Here is a 17,189-nt window from a genome sequence, read left to right on the forward strand (position 1 = left end):
GGTGTAAATCCTCCCCACCCACCCCAATAGTGCCAGTTTCCATCGCTGGTTCTGAATCAACCTGACGGTGGCGAGATAAGCCCTCTGATTTGCGCGCCGGAAGCCGGGGGCACAAACCCGCGCCCGACACTGACACCTGTGGTCACAGCAGGGCTCGGGGCGGTGCGCCACTGATCGCCGCATCACGCCACCGATCGCCGCCGTGCGTCATTAATCATCGCGCTTTTCCAGCGCCGCTGTGACGTCACAGATCCCACACGGAGCAGTGACCCGCAGAGTCCCGCTCGCGGAATATGGCGACGAGGCATCTGGGCCGCCGCCGCGGCGACCGGAGTGACTTGTGGTGGCCGATTAATCAACGGGACACATCCTCGTCCCCATACTGTTTATCAATCGGATTGTCATCAATCAAACAAAATATCGGACACAGGATTTTCATGGAAAATGTTGGGAGCGTTTTAAATTCCCATTCCCAGAAGACAGCAGTGTGGTGAGGGATGCATGTCACCAAGAACTGGAATTTTGGTCGAGGCGTTATGCAATAGTCTGATCAGATCTGCATCTAAAAAGCAGTTCCGTTATTCGTGATGATGAGGGAGCTAGGCCTGAGCCCAATTTATGTTCTAGTGCAGGGGCGGGCAAAGTCCGGCCCGCGGGCCGGATGCGGCCCGCCAAGCTCCGGCGTCCGGCCCGCGGCCTGGATAGGCAGCCAGCATTGCAATCCGGCCCGCGGGCCCTACGGAAGCCCAGTTTAGGATTATGGTTCATCCGAGTTCATTAGCAATAGCACCACGGTGACCTGTTGTTCTTCAGTGAGGTACGCTGGCTGAGTCGCGGCGCCGTGCTGTCCCGTGTTTGGGAGCTCAGGCAGGACATCGCGAGCTTCCTACATGAGAAAAGCTCGCCATACGCCGATAAATTCAGTGATTCCAGGTGGCTGGCTGACCTGGCACTGCTCACGGACATCACATCCCACCTGAACACGCTGAACACAAAACTTCAAAAAAAAAGGATCTTCTGCTCCCCGACATGTATGCGCATGTCACTGCCTTCGAGGTGAAGCTGCGTCTGTGGGAAGCCCAGGTAGATCGAGGACAGCTTGACCACTTCCCTCGCCTGGCCACCTGTGCTGCGGAAGATGTCGACCGCGACGGATGTGCCGCTGCTCTTGCCACTCTGCGCCAGGAGTTTACGAACCGCTTCGCTGGCGTTTGGGAGCTCGCTACCGAATTCAAGCTGGTGACAGCACCGTTCGACTTCAGTGTCGATGAAGCGCCGGTATCCCTGCAGATGGAGTCGGTGGAACTCCAAAGCAGTGATGAACTCTGAGGAAAGTTCCGAACCTCTTCGCCTCTGCCCTTCTTCCGCGATGTCATTATCCCCACTGGCAGATATCCCAACTACATATCGCACGTCCAACGCATCGCTGCCATGTTCGGTAGCACGTACTGCTGCGAACAGCTGTTCTCCAAAATGAAGTACGTGAAGTCCCGCCTCCGATTCAGACTGTCTGATCGTCACCTGAATGACATCCTCAGGCTGAGCTCGACGACATCTGTGGCGCCGAATGTCGAAGGGCTTCTTCACGGCAGGAAGCAGCACCACCCTTCGCACTAAAAACGAGGGTGCGGGGATCGAAGGACGCACTCCGGTACCTTTCTGGGACAGCATGAAGGGAGTGACGTGGAGTATCGTGTCAATACAAATAGCATGTGAATCACAAAGTATTTTGTCTTCTTACGATCGAGAAAAGTTTTGCGGCATAAACCAAGAAACTAAACATAAACATCAAGGTAGTCCACCGTCTCCAGCTTCTTGAGGTACTTCTCAAATAAGGTGAGTCGTTATTTCTATGATTCCTAGTGTGTCTGTGCATTTTACAAAAGCAGACTTGATTTTTAGTACGGTTGTCATGGGTCAAAAGTCATTCGTTTGTAAGTGTAACTATAGGTATTTGTCTCTGTCATGAGACAGTCATTGTCCGTCGTTAGTCAGTCGCGTCATAGCAACATAGCATCCATTTTAGTCATTGACAAACGAAACTCTGGCGAGCTTAGCACTCAGGCCCCCCAGTTGCTCACAAATGCAACACCCGGCCCGCGCTCCCAAAAGTTTGCCCGCCCCTGTTCTAGTGGATATACGAGGTCTTCTTAATCAAGTGAAACACGTGTTTCTTTGTTCTTTCTATGCCTCGCAAGTGCTACTGTAGTACGTAACAACTAACGAATACGATGCTATCGGTCTCGACATCCAGCGTTGCAGCGTGCCAGGATGGGAGGGCTGCACACTTACACACCTTTACCACCATCTTCATCCGAGAGCACTATCTCACTACGGCACGTCACTTTCCCAATAACTGCGCCGAGCGAGTAAAATCTGCGAATGACCGATTTAACTCCGTGCAGCAGAATCCCACACAGGTCTGGCTGAGTTATTAATGGCGATAATGAAGATGTCTGATACGTGACAGACCCGCTATACGCACCCTCTTGCGTGTCTGCAGGTGCACAATTAGCCCGGGATTGGGAACGGAGACTGAAGAGAGAGGAGCACGCAGCGCGTGCTTCGCAGGGAGGCAGCCGAGCTAAATAGCGCAAATCCGTTCATCCGCTGACGGCTGAGTTTCCACTGGTTGCTTCTCAGATGACAGGTAATCGGAGCAAGCGGCAAGCGTTGTATATACTATATACGGCAAGCGCTTTTGACAAGACAGTGGCGTTAAGAGCTAGAAAGACATAACTTCTATTCAAATGTTGACTGTCGTTCAGTGGATTTTCGCATACTTACATGCAGTGCTGCGACAACGCATCACAGAAAAAAGCGACTTGAACGCTAGCAGGCCATCAGTAGAATGATTCGCGATTGATGTCGCGTTTTCCATGATGACTTAAATCTTGTTGCGTCACTACCTAGCTTACGATTTCATCCATTTTCTCTTTTCGACGGGTTTTAGGTCACGAACTGACCAACGCATTAGTTTTGGCACATTTCCTCACTATTTGAACAAATGTGTGTAAATGGTCAATAGACCGCTTATTCGAAAACCTGCTGACAACGTCTATTTTCTTTTCCCTCGGACTCCAGGCATGGACGGTCTTTCCAAAGCATTCGCCGTTTTGGGCTACGAAATTTCGGCCAGTCAGCGGGAAATCGTAAAGACGTACCAAATCCCGTTCATTTCAAATAACTGCGTGACCGATAACTGTAATAAGTGAGCGCAAATGTTTGCCAACGTTGCGAATCATTAAGTTCTGCTGGACGATTACTTCTGGACCTGAGCAAAGGTTGTGGATTAGAGAATGCTGTTTTGAAAATAGGTTAAGCACACAATACACCTTCGTCATAGGTCTGACACATTCGAAAACAAATTTTATCGCAAGCCAATGTGAGAAGACGGAACAAGCCGGACCTCTCTGGGCGCCCATACATTTATGAAGTCTGAGAACCATCCTGGAGACCGTGCGGGGCTCATTGACCCTCACTCCAGTCACCGGAATGCCCCGTCAGAGATGGCAAATCGTGATCAAGTGGGGTTGGCGGCAGCCGGGAGCTGGACTCGAGCGGATTGAGGACGAAACAAATACTCACCCCTGAGAGGTTAGTCCGGTCAATTGGCTCAAGTTATTCACCTCAGCCTCGAGTGGGTGCGGGGTTAAAAAGGGATGAAGTGCAGTGTTTGCCACGTCCGGGACCGAATATTGGCTGTGATCGCGGCTACCGTAAGCGGCGGGCGACCCCCGGCCCCCGGCGAGGGACCGCACACCGGTGACCCCATCCGCTGACGGGCTGACGAGGCACCAACGGGTCGGACGGCCGACGGAGAGGAAGGACAGATGGGGGAGGGAAGGATATGAAATGAACGGCTAGATTAAGGAGGAGATGACTACTGAAATCTAAAGCAGCTTGATGTCATTCTGATTTAGTTGGAGACGTGTCCGCCGTTTCAATGCTCAGCATTATTAAGTCCCCTTTTGACACCACATCGTCTCGCTCCGATCCCTCATTAACTTAACGAATGTAAATTGATCAAATTTTCAGTCACAAACACCACGCCGAGGTCTTCAACTCTCAAAATTCCGCTGCCGCCTGTGAAGAAATGACACCAACATTCATCCCGTATCGAATACGCAAATGGCCATGCGAGTTTTCACAATGTAAGATCTCGCAGGAAAGCCCTGTAGAATTACACATAATGGACAATCACCTTTGCCAGACCGCCCCCCGGGTCATCATTCAGAAAGAAAAACAACTCCCCATCATTCAATCGGGGACTCTGAGCGTTGCGAATTTCCCACAGAAGCGCCGAACAGAAGCAGCCCAGGGCAGCACGGTAGATGCGACAATAATCGGCGCCACCGCGCCATTTGAGGTTACGCGGCATGAACGCCGCACTGGGCCACAACTGTCCCGCAAATGGAAAACAACCGTCGGCGAAAACATTCCGTGCGCGGCCGTCGGCTGATTCGGCGTTGCGGTCACAAAGCAGGCCCTCTAATGTGCGCGCACAGAGTCACAAAGCGACCCCGCGCCGGGACCGTCGCGCCGCGCCGCGCGCTGACTTTGCTCTCAAAGGCACGGCGGCAGTGGCGGCGCACAATGGCGCGCCGATTCCCGCGCCGGCGCGCCGCATTGTGCGCACTGCGCCACCATTCAGGCGACTGTTTTTCCGACCGATTTTTAAAGCCGCTCGGCCCGGCGCGGCCCCGCCCGGTGTCAGAGCGCGATTGAGCGCCGAGAAAGATCGCCTCTAATCCGGCGCAGCTCGGTGACAAATGAGCCGCCCCTGAGACGATACCGGCGCGGCTCCCGGCGCCGCGCCGGACCCGCCCTCCGCCGCTACTGCAGTCCAGTCACGGCCAGGGGGCCTCAGTCCGGCCAGACGGCCCCAGTCACTGTCAGGGAGACCGTCACGGGGAGAGGGCAATTCAGTCACTGTCACGGGACCCAGTCACAGTCAGAGGAGCCCAGTGATGGTCAGGAGCCCCGCAGACACGATCGGTCAGAGCCCAGAGGGCTTCAGTCACAGTCTCAGAGGGCCCCAATTGCGGTCAGAGGGGCATTTGGTACTCTATCACCGACTACCATAGTCGGCTTTGGATAAGTCAATAGAGGCTCTTTGGATACACTCATATAACATGACGTATAACCAGACTCAGGTCACGCCATCAGAATGTCCCATGTCATCATAAAAGATCCACCAAAACCACTGCACTGCGGTCTTTTCTTTATGTGCGCAGCCAAGATGCAAATTGCATTGAACAACGTGTGACAACCAGGCGTTTGCGTGTTCATCGTTGGAGATAGCTAGTCTATGTACTTTGAGGGAATCGGCCTAGACACGTCATTAAACCACATGCAGGTGAAAAACTGCAAGATGCATGCCACGAAAACATAGCTCAAAGGTGACATCACAGAGGACAATTTGTGCAATCGTGGTTCTCTGTTTCAAAGCCTTTGACGCATCGGAATAGACGTTGTGATTGTTATATTTTGATTGCAGCGTAAATGTAATTACCCTTAAAGGGACCCTCCCACCTTAACATTAGATTTGAGTTGAGATAGCCAAAATGGGGTCCCTGGCTCACAATTACCGGTTTCGGCACTCACAACATCGAGAAATGCCTTAAATCGGAAATATTGAATTTCAAAATTGCAGCATTTTGATTCAGAGGGGCTAATGCTTAGGAATCCCCTCTGAATGTGTGACGTCAGCACAGATATCTAACGATTTTTAAATGTTTGACTAAAACGTTTTGTAGCACGCGGTGGTATATGCTATTTGCGCGCAACATCTGCCGCAAACGCCGCACTTCTAAAATAAAGTCGCTAGAAACAGCGGAGATCCCAAAAAAAGTAAACAAAAGTAAAAGTATAATATCTTGAAAACCGGTGAATATTTTTCGGTGAAATTTGGTAGATATTCGTTTTCGCTCTTTCTGAACCGAGCGACATCACTTTCATGCCAATTCATAAACTTTTTTGAAGGTGGGAGGGTCCCTTTAAGCAGCTCGCAAGCCAACTTGTTCAAATAGATTAGATTTACTTCGACTAGCCTAAATTAATTCGAGCAAGTAACTAAAGGTATAACTACCTTAGAACAGCATAAAGCGCTAGGGAGCCGCGTGGGAATTTGATAAAGCTTGAAGAACGAAGCTCGGCAATAGTACAAACCACAAACATCACTAAATTCGGCTTCAGAACTATACTTGACAGAACGTTTTATGGGAATATGGATATGCAGCCACGAATTGAGACTGGTATTCTATCGTCTTTCATCGCTGCATGCCGCAGAGCCCAGGTGGACCGTCCTCCGGCTGCAGATTGCTCGGCTGGTTAATCTGGTCCGATGGCCGGCGGTCCACTTGTGTCCAGAGTGGGCACAATATCGACATATATGCATGCACAATGTACATTGAGCTCCAGATCCGCATTCAAGAGAGCTGAGCTCCTTCCGAAGGTCACTAGAGGAACGTGCATGCATGCTATTGTCACATTTTAATATAGGCATGTTATGCTGCCAGACATCCCATAGGTAAGCCTTTTTTATAGGTAAGCCTTCGATTATGCATAACAGTTTCATAGAGTTAGCCGATATAGGCACACAATTTTGCCCGTTTTGCGTTGCGAGATGTAGGTACTTATGCTTGCTTAATGCTGTCACAATTCCCTCACTTTGCTACAGCATGAAGTGAATAAAATTTGCGACTCAACAGCGCTATCTGTGTTTATGAAGGCATGCATTCTACGGAATGCTGAACACTCGCGGGTATGCATGCATCATATCCAAGCGTGACCTATGCGCTACCCGGTATACCCTCCACTTCCTGTCAGAGCGCCGTGTGACCCGACCTGACCCCAGCGGTGTCACCGACCGTCGGCCACCCGTCGCGCCGACGCCGACGCGCCGCGGACCGCTGTGACGCGACAGCCGATGCGTCACCGGTCTCGGAGGTCGTCGGGTCGCGCCCCCCGCAGCTGGGAGCGACCCGGCCACCGCAGAACGCCGTCAGACGGCACGCCGGCAAACACAAATTGGGTTTAAAAAATCGCCAACTGGCCGCATTATGTAAAGTCGGGCAGATCACGCAGCCACCTGCAGGGGAATCTATCACCGGAACATAATTGATCGGAGGAGTCCTTTAAACGCTGAGAGTGCCCGAGTAGCGGCGTCGGTGAGCGGGCGGGGGCCCTCGGAAGCCGGCAGGGAGCCGACGGGGGCAGGGAGGCTCATTCCGCGCGCTTCTTTCTCACGGTCTATCACCGAGTCTGAATGAAGAGAAACACTCAGCAGAAGGCATTTCAATCGCGTATAAATATATGTCTGATATGCCAATACGCCAAATATTGGCCAATATTATGAAAAGTGGCTAATACGTTAAACTTTAATTTTGCTCGTCGAAATATATTTTTAGAGTCCATATAGCAAAAGCACTACACGGGTAAAAAGTAAATCAGCATTGCCTGGGCCCGGCTTAGTACCTCACTAAGTTTGCTTTTCATGCTTCAAACAAGCTGGTGGCAAATGCATCCAAATTCCAAATGTGTGGCTCAAACATCCATCCTAGTTACTTCTGACGTTTCTTCGCTGATCGCATTTCGGTCCTCGGAGACGAGCAGGGCGCGCCGGCAATGGCGTGGAAGATAGGATAGAAATTAGCGAGAACATTGCCAATGTGGCAGCTTGTTTCTGTTCTGTTGGTAAGTTCCTTTCGGCACGGTAGATATTTACGCCTACCCTACTATTTTAAAGTAACGGGATGTCAAGAAGGGGGGGGGGGGTGAGTGGCAGTGGGCTGATTTGGCCATCGACTGGTACGCTGCAGCGGCTGAATATCTCATATGGACAGCAGTGGCTACGCCTGGTGGGGTGACCGTCAACCCCGAACCGAGAAGCGAAATTAGGAAAAATAACCGCCAGCCAAGTTAGAGGCATAACTCCTCGTCCAGGCTCTTCACACAGTCAGCAGCCTGCCCTGACCGTTATGACAAAAGCTCCAGCTCAGAGTCACCTCGGAGTCATATGGCCATTGTCACCAGACACCGCGAGTCAGGCGCCGCCGCTCTACTCTACATATCTGCGGACCCATCTTCAGGGCGACTGGCCCCGTTCCGTCAGTAGCATCCGTGATCGGTGTCGTCCAGTGCCGATCCATTGTCGCCCGATCGAACCGACGCAGAAACGGTACCGGCGCGCTCCCGCCGACAGCGCCATTACAAATGGTTCCCGTGTGACCGCCCCGGCCAGGTCGCACACCGCATCATCAGTCAGGGCGGACGGGCGGACGAGCGGCCTGCCATCTGGGAAAAATCGGCGGAAACTAGTAGTTGTGCTGTTGGACTGTAGGTGTCGCGCAATCACAGGTCGCGACGAATTGAGCGGCGTGGTTTTGGACGACGTTGCACTCTGAAGTCTGACGGCGCCGTTCAGGTTTAATTCAGGTGTCAAGTCAGTCCCAGATACTTTTAAGACGTGCCTATCCTGCAACGAAAACAGCACATCATTTCTGTCTATCTACAGCGGGCGGCATGGGATCGGTGGCCACCCAACGGTCGCAGGTCGCTGCGCCGACACAGCTCAACCGTCGTTTCAATGGCGAAGTAAAGGGGACTGCAAGGCCATATATAGGGGGACTGGCTGCCTGACCGCGGGAACGGTCACCTTAGGGTGGGAGTAGGTCCGAGTTCACGTCCCTTGCTTTTTGCATTCGGTGAGCGCCTAGCTCGGAACATAAGGGACTAGGGAGCAAATGCAATCATAAAGTGAAAATAAGTAGGAAAAGAAGGTGGTTATTTCTCAAGGTCATTAAATGGCAACAAAATATAGCTTAATTTTTTGTTTTTCAGTCGGTTCCATCGAGACCGGACATGTGGTCAACGGCAGGGACCGCGGATTCAAATTCTCGTAGGGTGTGCAAGATGTGGAGATTGGGCCCCCCATCTCACGCCGGGCCCCTTCCAAAAAGTCAGCGCCGCCACTGCTCCGGAATAAGCCGGTTCTAAAGAAGCGGGGCGGGAAAACCTTCAAAATTGACGGTCGTAAGATGACTGAGCGAGCATCTTACGGTCAGGAGATGCATGAGCAGAGTAAATGCACATGCATGCATGTAACGTGATCCAAATCGATCTCCGATTTTCCCAAGCAGGCCCCCTAAAGGCTTACAGTGACCTTCAAGAGCCCCTACGGGCCTCAGAGAGCCCTTTTGCACAGTTGATGTTGGCACAATTCTTTTTATCATGGATTACATGAATTAGTTTAAAAATAAAACTTAAATAAACAACAATAAAACACGGCCGGCGGGATGTTTGGGCCCATCGATTTGGCCCAGGTATGACCTATGGGGGTCTGGCCTCCGGCCCCCTTAGCTTCCCCATTGCTCTACGGCCCCATAAAGGCCGCACGCCAGCTCCTGAGACCCAACGCCGGCAATTCTAAGGGTCACCGGCGCACCGCACACGGTCTTTGAAGATCCCATAACGGCCTCTGGAATACCTCATGTACAGTCCACAGCAGAAGTAGGCCATGACTGAAACCCCCTAATGTGGGGTTCAGTCATGGGTATGTTCTGCTTCTGAAGCTTAGGAACGATTGACCAGACTACAATGAAATTTTGAATGTAGCTTATATGTATCGTATTCGTCACCCTTGCAGCTGCAACTTAAGCTATTGACATCTTCTTTTCGATCACTCCGCATCAAACAATCGCCAGTCAAAGCCAACCGTTGAGATTGGTAAAACCCTACATTACTTTAGCGGTGGGCTGTACATAAAAATATGGATGCCCATGCCGCTTCTTGGGCCCCCACACCGGGCTCTTTGACACCGTTCGCCGGCTCCATGGAGTACCAACTACCAACAGTAGCGGCGGAACACCTTCAATTAAGGGGGGGGGGGGCACTGCCGACTTTTGGTCCCATTCTTTCCATGCAACGCCCATAGGACTAATTTTAAAATGCCCAAATCAAAGGGGGCACGGTGCCCCGGTGCCCTCCTCGTTCCGCCGCCTATGACTACCAAGCAAGCTCGCCTGGAGGTCCCCCACCGTCTCTTGGCGCCCGAGTAGCCTCGATGCCTGAATAGGGCCCCCGAGACATCGACCTTGGCCAAAAAGCGTTCGTGTAGGCCCTCAGAAACTGGTGTGAGCCCTGAGATTACTGTGTGGGCTACTCAGGGACTTCTGTCGGGTCATCATGCATCGATTTGGGTCCGAGCTAGTGAGGGTTATCAGAAGCATCCTTTAGCCCTGCGACTTTAGAGGTTGGTGTGAGATCCTAAAAAAGAAAGTGAGGGCACTCCGAGGCTTGCAAAGGGCTTTTCCTCGGAGGTCGGCCTTGGCCGAACGGCGTTCCTCAAACTGGTGTAGGGCGCTGAGATTACTGAATGGGACTCTCGAGTATTGGCATGGGGCCCTCAGCTATCAGCACGGAGCCCTCAGGAGCCGGTAAGGGCTCCTCTGCGGCATGCATAAGCCATCCGATCTCAGAGGCCGGTGTGAGATCCTAAACAAGAGCTGAGTGCACTTAAAAACCTGCGTAGGGCCCTCAGAGAGCAGCTTTGACCAGACGGCGGTCGTGGACGCCCTTAGAAACTGACGTAGGGGCTGCCTCAGTCGGTCGGCCCTCTCACATCAGCCTGGGGATCTCAGGAATCGGCCTGGGGCCCTCAAGAGCCGGTTAGGGCCCTCGGAAAGTGGCATTATACCCTGAGATAGCTGTGTAAGGCCCTCGGGTAACGGCTTGGGGCCCTCGGGCATCGGCCTGCGCCCCCGGGCATTGGCCAGAGGTCCTTGGATATCGGTCTGGGGGCCCTCAAGAGCCGGTGAGGGCCTTCAGAAACTGGTATGGGGCCCTGAGATAACTCTGTGGGCTTTCAGGTGCTTATGCGGGACCCTTAGGCATCGGCCCCAAGAGGGTGTTAAGGAGGGCAGGGGGCAGGGGCCCTCAAGAGCCGGTTAGGGCCCTCAGAAACTGGCGTGGATCCCTGAGCTAGCCATGTATGTACTCAGACACCGGCGTGGGACCTTTAGACATCGACTTGGGGCCCTCGGGCATCGGCCTGGGCCCTCAAGAGCCGGTGGGAGCGCTAAAAATGGCGTGGGTGGGGTTCTGAGATAACCCCTGAGATAACACTAGAACCTGTTCAGTGTTCACGCCTTCAGGCACCGGTGCGGGACCATCAGGCTCGCGCTGGGGCCCTCGAGAATCGGCTTGGGACACTCAAGCGCCAGGGCCGCATGGGCCCCCACAACGAACTGTGGGTGTGCAAAAATAGGTGTTTGCACACCCTCAGGATTTTCAGGGTGTGCAATTGCACACCCTGCCCCCCGGAATCCGCGGTCCCTGGTCAACGGTCAGTGACTTACCTTTCTGTCGCCCCGAACGTTGATGGCGGACGTCCTTCTGCTTGTCTCACGATAAATTATTTCGCGATGCTGCCCAAAACAAATTAATTCCGCGTGTAAGCAAGCATGCACACACTTCGCGCACTTGAAAACTGATGTATACGGCACTCCACACTGCTCACATTTACCACACCGGTAATATTTGTCACTGATCGCAATCCTCTCCACCACACCAATCACTCGCCAGTCGTCACTGTCACTCACGCGGCCCGTGATCAGCTGATAGTCCAGTCGCCCGCCGAAACAGTCACGTGACCAGCGCCCGAGGGCAAACGGGCCATCCGTATTCGTACGGTAAATAAAAATGCCTTATGATCGGCCACGGGCCACATACTGGCCCAAGGCTATATAAACGCCTGGTACTGGCCTGGGCGTGTCGACTGGGGTCAAGGCTTTACGCCAATCTTTCCTCAACTATTTCCGCTTTTCGTGAATTGTCACACCCACGACTCTATGGCAACTGATACGGCGGGACGGGTGTTATAAGAAAATGTGTGTCTACACAGCGTGTCCCGACGTGTTCGTAAACAATAAACATAGGCGGCGGAACGGGGAGGGCACCGGGGCACCGTGCCCTTCTTTTGATTTTGGCATTTTAACATTAGCCCTATAGGCGTTGCATGGAAAGAATGAGACTAAAAGTCGGCAGTGCCCCCCCCCCCCCCTTAATTGAAGGTTTAGGTGTTCCACCGTTACTGATAAACAAAAAGCATATAACCCTTTTTAATTATCCAGATACCACAGCAGTATAATGTAGCATAAATACGTCTTAATTGCGCAACGCATACCGTAATTATCACGATATCCGTTGTGACGATCAGAAAAAAACGAGTTGGGTCGACTCTGCCTGGTGGTTGCTGGGGCCTGGGGAAGTTAGGTACAGCCCTCTGCAGACTGCGTGGTAGGTATTCTTTTTTTTCGAAAAACACGATAATAACTCAAAGGCTATGTTATCAGTCGGTCGGAACTCACTGCAAATAGATGCGCCATGCTCCACTCCTTCGATTAGGTCTATCAATAAACAAAGTATATGCCTTGTGTGGCAACAAAATGCAAAAGTTTGTTTTGGGGGCAAATATAAGCTTTTGGGTTTAGTTGCCGAACTAGATGAAAAATGAATACGGTGATGATGCCAATCTAAGGGGTGGGGTCTAGCGCGTCTTGCTGCTCTGCTACGGTTTCGGAATGACCGATAGCATAGTATTCGCGTTATTCTCACTTTTGTCGAAAAAAGAATACCTACCAGGCAGTTTGCAGAGGGCTGTACCTGGTCCCTGACCGGTCAGACGGCAGCTTTAGGGCTCTCTGACTCGGACTTCTCATTCTACTGCATTTACATGTAGGTATTTATCGACCACCTTTCGTGAAAAGGCGGAAGAACCGACATTTTTACTTTGTTTCGTTCTCCATTCTGCACCGAAATTACTTTTTATGGATAAGGATGTAAATAATAAACCAATTCTACAAATCAAATATATTCAAAACACAAAGCTTACGGCATCAACAGTCTTGATCACTGTGACATTGGTTTATTATTTACATCATTATCCAATCTGTCTAATCAACATTACTTTTTATCCTTCCGCCAGCCCGTCAACCCGTTACTATGACGATATATTTCCAAAAATCAAAATAATCACGCATGTATTCTTCTATTTGATTAACTCGCAAGACACTATAGCATTGCACCATGTTTACGAATACGGACACATACACATACGACATACGCTCGATTGCAAGCCGCTCATCGAAGATTCGATGCATTCGACGACTGAGTTTTGTTTACGTGAATAGCCGTCGGAACAAGAATCTTGGTCGGACCTCCGTGCTCCAATGGAGCGTTTGTACGCTACAGTCCAACAGTAAATCGATAAAAAGCTCCCTTCAAAGCGGCTATCGCTGAGTGACAATATTGCTATCGTCCGTACCGGTACGCAGTACGTCCAGATCACATAGATAGAAAGTTCGGTTCGATAGGCATCAACAACGCATCTTTCACTCACATCACTCAATCAACAACGTTCTCATTTGCCAAAACTATCAAACACCGTTCTCTGTTGCACAATTGGTAAGGTTAAAGATACCACGGTTCCGCCCCACCCCGTCCTCCCAAACCGGCTCTATTTCTTCCCCGCCGGTTTACTCCCACTCGGTTTACTCCCGCTCGGCTTACTCCCACTCGGCTTACTCACGCTCGGCTTACTACCGTTCGGTTTGCTCCCATTCGGTTTCTCCTTGGGCGGCGCCTTTTTCTCGGCGGCGGCGGTTGTCTCCATTTTGGGCAGATTTCTGGCCCTGCCGCTGCGCTTTTCGGCCGCCGGGCTGTCACTCTGGCTGGCAGAGCCACCCTGCTGGCGTGGCGGGCCCTCGCGAGCGGGGCGGTCCTCCACACGGGGCAGGGACCGCACTCCCGCGGTGCGGTTCACCGGGCCCCGCTTCGGGTCCAGGATGCGCTGGTTGGACGTGATGCCGTCCTTGTTGCTGGAAAATGAGCAGGGTAGTGAGTGCTTTCGGGTGCCGCGACATGTGGTGAATCATTCCTAGGGAACGGTGGTCCATAATTAAACACTGGTTTGATCAACGTCGTTGGCCAGTGAATGTGCGGTGTACACTCCCTTAAAATTCAGCGTGCCCCGTTTGTTTCCGAAATAACCCCATGGAAACAGCCTGACCCACATTGAAAATACCACGTACACGATCCATAAAGTGTAACATCACAGACCTCTGATGCCAGAAGGCAGCCTTGTTTAGTTGCTTGTTGGGGTGACCCTTTTGGATCTAACGGGACCCGACCCAAGCTGACAGCCTCATCTCACCCCCTTTTATCCCTTCCATCTAGTCACTCCCACCCACACCTCACTCTCCCTCCCAAACGCCCCTCTGGTCTCCCCATTCCGCCCAGTCCCGTCTCTCACTTCCATCGCAGCGTCCCCGGCGACGTGATGGGTGAGACGGGCGCGTCCTTCTCCACCAGGCGGCGGACGCTCCGCAGGTGCTCCAGGTCCCGGTTGGTGATGCCGATGTCGGCCCGGTACGTCCGACGCAGCTCGTCGTAGTGGTGGAAATCCTGTCAGGGGAGGGCGAAACACTCGTGTTAGATTTGTAAAGGAATAGGATAGACCGATATAATTCGGTCTCTCACAGGCTACTTGGATGATGGGAAACAGTTACGCAGGTCATCGTAAGCTAATGTGGTGAGGCAGGCAACTTTCGGGTCATGGGAATATTGTCACTCATTGCAGCTCATTGCAGTGATGCGAGGCGATAACCGCCTTTCTGTTCAGGGGATGGTGAGCATGATGGGGGAGTGTTGAGCGTGATGTGGAGTGGGGACACATCGTTCATTCATTCGTTCGTTCGACCGTTCGTACTTCGTTTTTTTCGTCCACCCATTACTAATTCAATCGCACTATCATGACTATTATCACCACGATTTTTCTAGCTGATGCGAAAAGTCATCATCAGCGAAGCTTCTGTGCCACCATGCCCCGAGCCTGAAGCGGTGGTCGTACCTAATATTCTGTCGTACCCGTCTATGCATAAGGATCTGCTGCTGTACCCGGCACCGACCTTGGACTCCTTGTCGGTCTGGTATTGGACGTTCTTCAGCTGCGAGATCAGGTCCTGCTTCTGCCTCTCCAGCTGCTTCAGTAGCTTAATCAGCTCCGTCTCCGTGTACTTCTCGTACTCGGGAAACATCATGTCGATCTTGTACACTGGAAACGGGTTCGCAGTCAGCGGGCGGCTGCCGAGGATTTCACACAGTCGCATGCGTGAAAAGCTTGAAAGCATACATAGCTCGGGGCAGGTTGTTAAATGCGGATCAGCTGAACTGAAGTTTACCAGTACCGTACAGTTGGAACTTGGAAGCTTGTTTGCCATTCAGCGAAAATTACGCGACATATTCAGCAGCTCAGAACGTGTAGGAAACAACTCATTACTAGTTAGACGAGAAATAATTAACATACATCGAAGCTGATTCCACTACAATGCAAGTTGTTATCGTGAAATCAAGGTCTTAAAACATGTCTTTTTCAGCAGTCATGCAATGAAGTGATGATGGCATGCCTTTGCCAGGAGCCTTCCTGGAAATGGTGTCATGCTTACACAGCAAAGCAAACGCTGTATCACGAAATGTGTAATCAGTGTATGGTTGTGCAAACAGTCCTACGAATGGATTAAGGTCAACCATCCATCAGAGGCCTGCCAATACCTCTGTGGTGACCAAAGAGCTATGTACATATCAGGGCCATCGATGCAAGGTTGTGAGAAAACCCCAGCCCACATCCTCGCACTATCCTGGTGAATGTCGTCAAATGTGTGCGGGTCACTTCCAAAAGTCAAAAACACGCCAGGAGCGCGTCAAAAGCCGCACCTACCGTCTGTGGCGGCTCGAGACCGCTCCAAAAATCTACGTCCCACTGGCGACCGACCCGCCGGCGGCGGCGGCGCCAGCCTGGTGGGGGCTCGGTGCGTGCGTAATGCCCTCGGGCCACGCGGGTCACACAAGGGTCACGCCCCGCCCCCCGAGTCACCGACCGTCGCCCTGTTGACCTTCTTTGATGTTGTTGCGCAGGGAGGCTTGCTGCTGCGACAGCGCCTGCTTCTGCTGGTCTAGGTCGGCGTTGAGGGCCACCTGACTCTCGTAGCGGGTCTTCCATTCCAGCGCGTCTGAAAGACAAGTGGAGGGGAGGGGGCTAGTTAGTGTAGAGTGAGCGAAGGGGATGCGTTTCTCGGATCGTAGAGGAGAGTAAATTATATTGCATACAAACGTTGAAACCTTGGCCGCTAAACAAACAACCGTCTAAATCAAACGCTTACGTAAGGGTAGAACTTAGCAGTCGTTCCCCGATATCTTTACAGTTTACATTCTCTCGTTATGAAGATAAATTTCTTTACGACCCGGGCGTTCCTGTTCAAAACGTCATCGGTTCATCTGGTTCCTCTGGACTCTTGGGTTGTTGACTCTGGAGCAGAAGTGCTCACCGTCATCGGCGGGGTGCTGGTTCCGCTCCAGCGCGTGCAGCTGGTCTTTGAGCGATTCCACCGTGGCCTCCATACTGACGTTGGACCAGTCCAGCGTCTCACTGAAGGTAGGGCAGAACATGTGAGACACGCTGGTGGCAGGGTAGTGGAAGTAGATGTCACTGGCGGGGACGAACATACGACGTCAGCATTCCACCGATAAAATTTATTGACGTAAAAAGACAAACAGGTATTGAGCAAATATTGAGTCGAATGGCGGCTGATGATCAAATGACTGATGTCATTATCGATGTATCAAAGGCAGCAAACACCGACATTTACGTAACGCCCTTGACCCTGGGCCATTTACCTCAATAAGTGCAGCTAATATCCACCACCCGAGCTCGACGATTCCCCACTACCGCCCTCCAGTAAGGACCTATGTCCGTGACCCCGCGCCCTCCCCCTCCTCAGTACCGACCTCTAACCCTGACCTCCCTCCCCCCCCCCCCCCAGCTGTCTCACCAGTACTGCAGCTCTTTGTCCAGGTCGGCAGTGAGCCTCTCAAACTCTGCCAGGTCAGCCTCCCGGCGGGACATGTCGACTTGCTGTCTCACCAGGCCAGTCTCTCCTCACTGACCCAGCCTACCGCTCCGTCCCACCACCGAGCGCGCTCTGACAGGCCGGCCACCCCGGCCCCGCACTACCCCGGCAGTCTGTTGACACCGGTTGCCTAGCAACGGTGTCGGCCGGCACCGCTCCTCCGTGACCGGGTCAATCAATGACGCCCGGCGTGACGTGACCGTGCCGCTGATCAGGGTCACC

General features: G+C 52.3%; 1 protein-coding gene across 2 annotated transcripts; it reads right to left on the reverse strand.

The window, feature by feature from the left end:
* Positions 1-13,000: 13,000 nt before the first annotated feature.
* On the reverse strand, positions 13,001-17,053 carry LOC122363566 (coiled-coil domain-containing protein 169-like). 2 transcript variants are annotated; one of them, XM_043333028.1, is made up of 6 exons: positions 16,890-17,053; positions 16,386-16,486; positions 15,954-16,070; positions 14,970-15,115; positions 14,315-14,466; positions 13,001-13,880 (listed from the first exon to the last, which is right to left on the reverse strand). In XM_043333028.1, exons 1-6 carry the CDS (start codon positions 16,961-16,963, stop codon positions 13,520-13,522), a joined length of 951 nt encoding a protein of 316 aa, XP_043188963.1. In that variant the 5' UTR covers positions 16,964-17,053; the 3' UTR covers positions 13,001-13,519. The 2 variants fall into 2 exon arrangements, with proteins under 2 accessions (XP_043188963.1, XP_043188955.1); XM_043333020.1 differs by having other exon boundaries at positions 15,939-16,070; positions 16,890-17,017.
* Positions 17,054-17,189: the final 136 nt, after the last annotated feature.

This window comes from Amphibalanus amphitrite, unplaced genomic scaffold, assembly GCF_019059575.1.
Source record: "Amphibalanus amphitrite isolate SeventyFive unplaced genomic scaffold, NRLGWU_Aamphi_draft 000026F_arrow, whole genome shotgun sequence".
Classification (NCBI taxonomy): domain Eukaryota; kingdom Metazoa; phylum Arthropoda; class Thecostraca; order Balanomorpha; family Balanidae; genus Amphibalanus; species Amphibalanus amphitrite.

Coding starts and splice junctions, on each gene's coding strand:
- LOC122363566 (XM_043333020.1), bottom strand. CDS start 16,963: ATGTCCCGCCGGGAGGCTGACCTGGCAGAGTTTGAGAGGCTCACTGCC. Junction 16,487..16,889: donor GACAAAGAGCTGCAGTACTG/GTGAGACAGCTG, acceptor CCCTACCTTCAG/TGAGACGCTGGACTGGTCCA. Junction 14,467..14,969: donor AGACCGACAAGGAGTCCAAG/GTCGGTGCCGGG, acceptor CTCCCCTGACAG/GATTTCCACCACTACGACGA.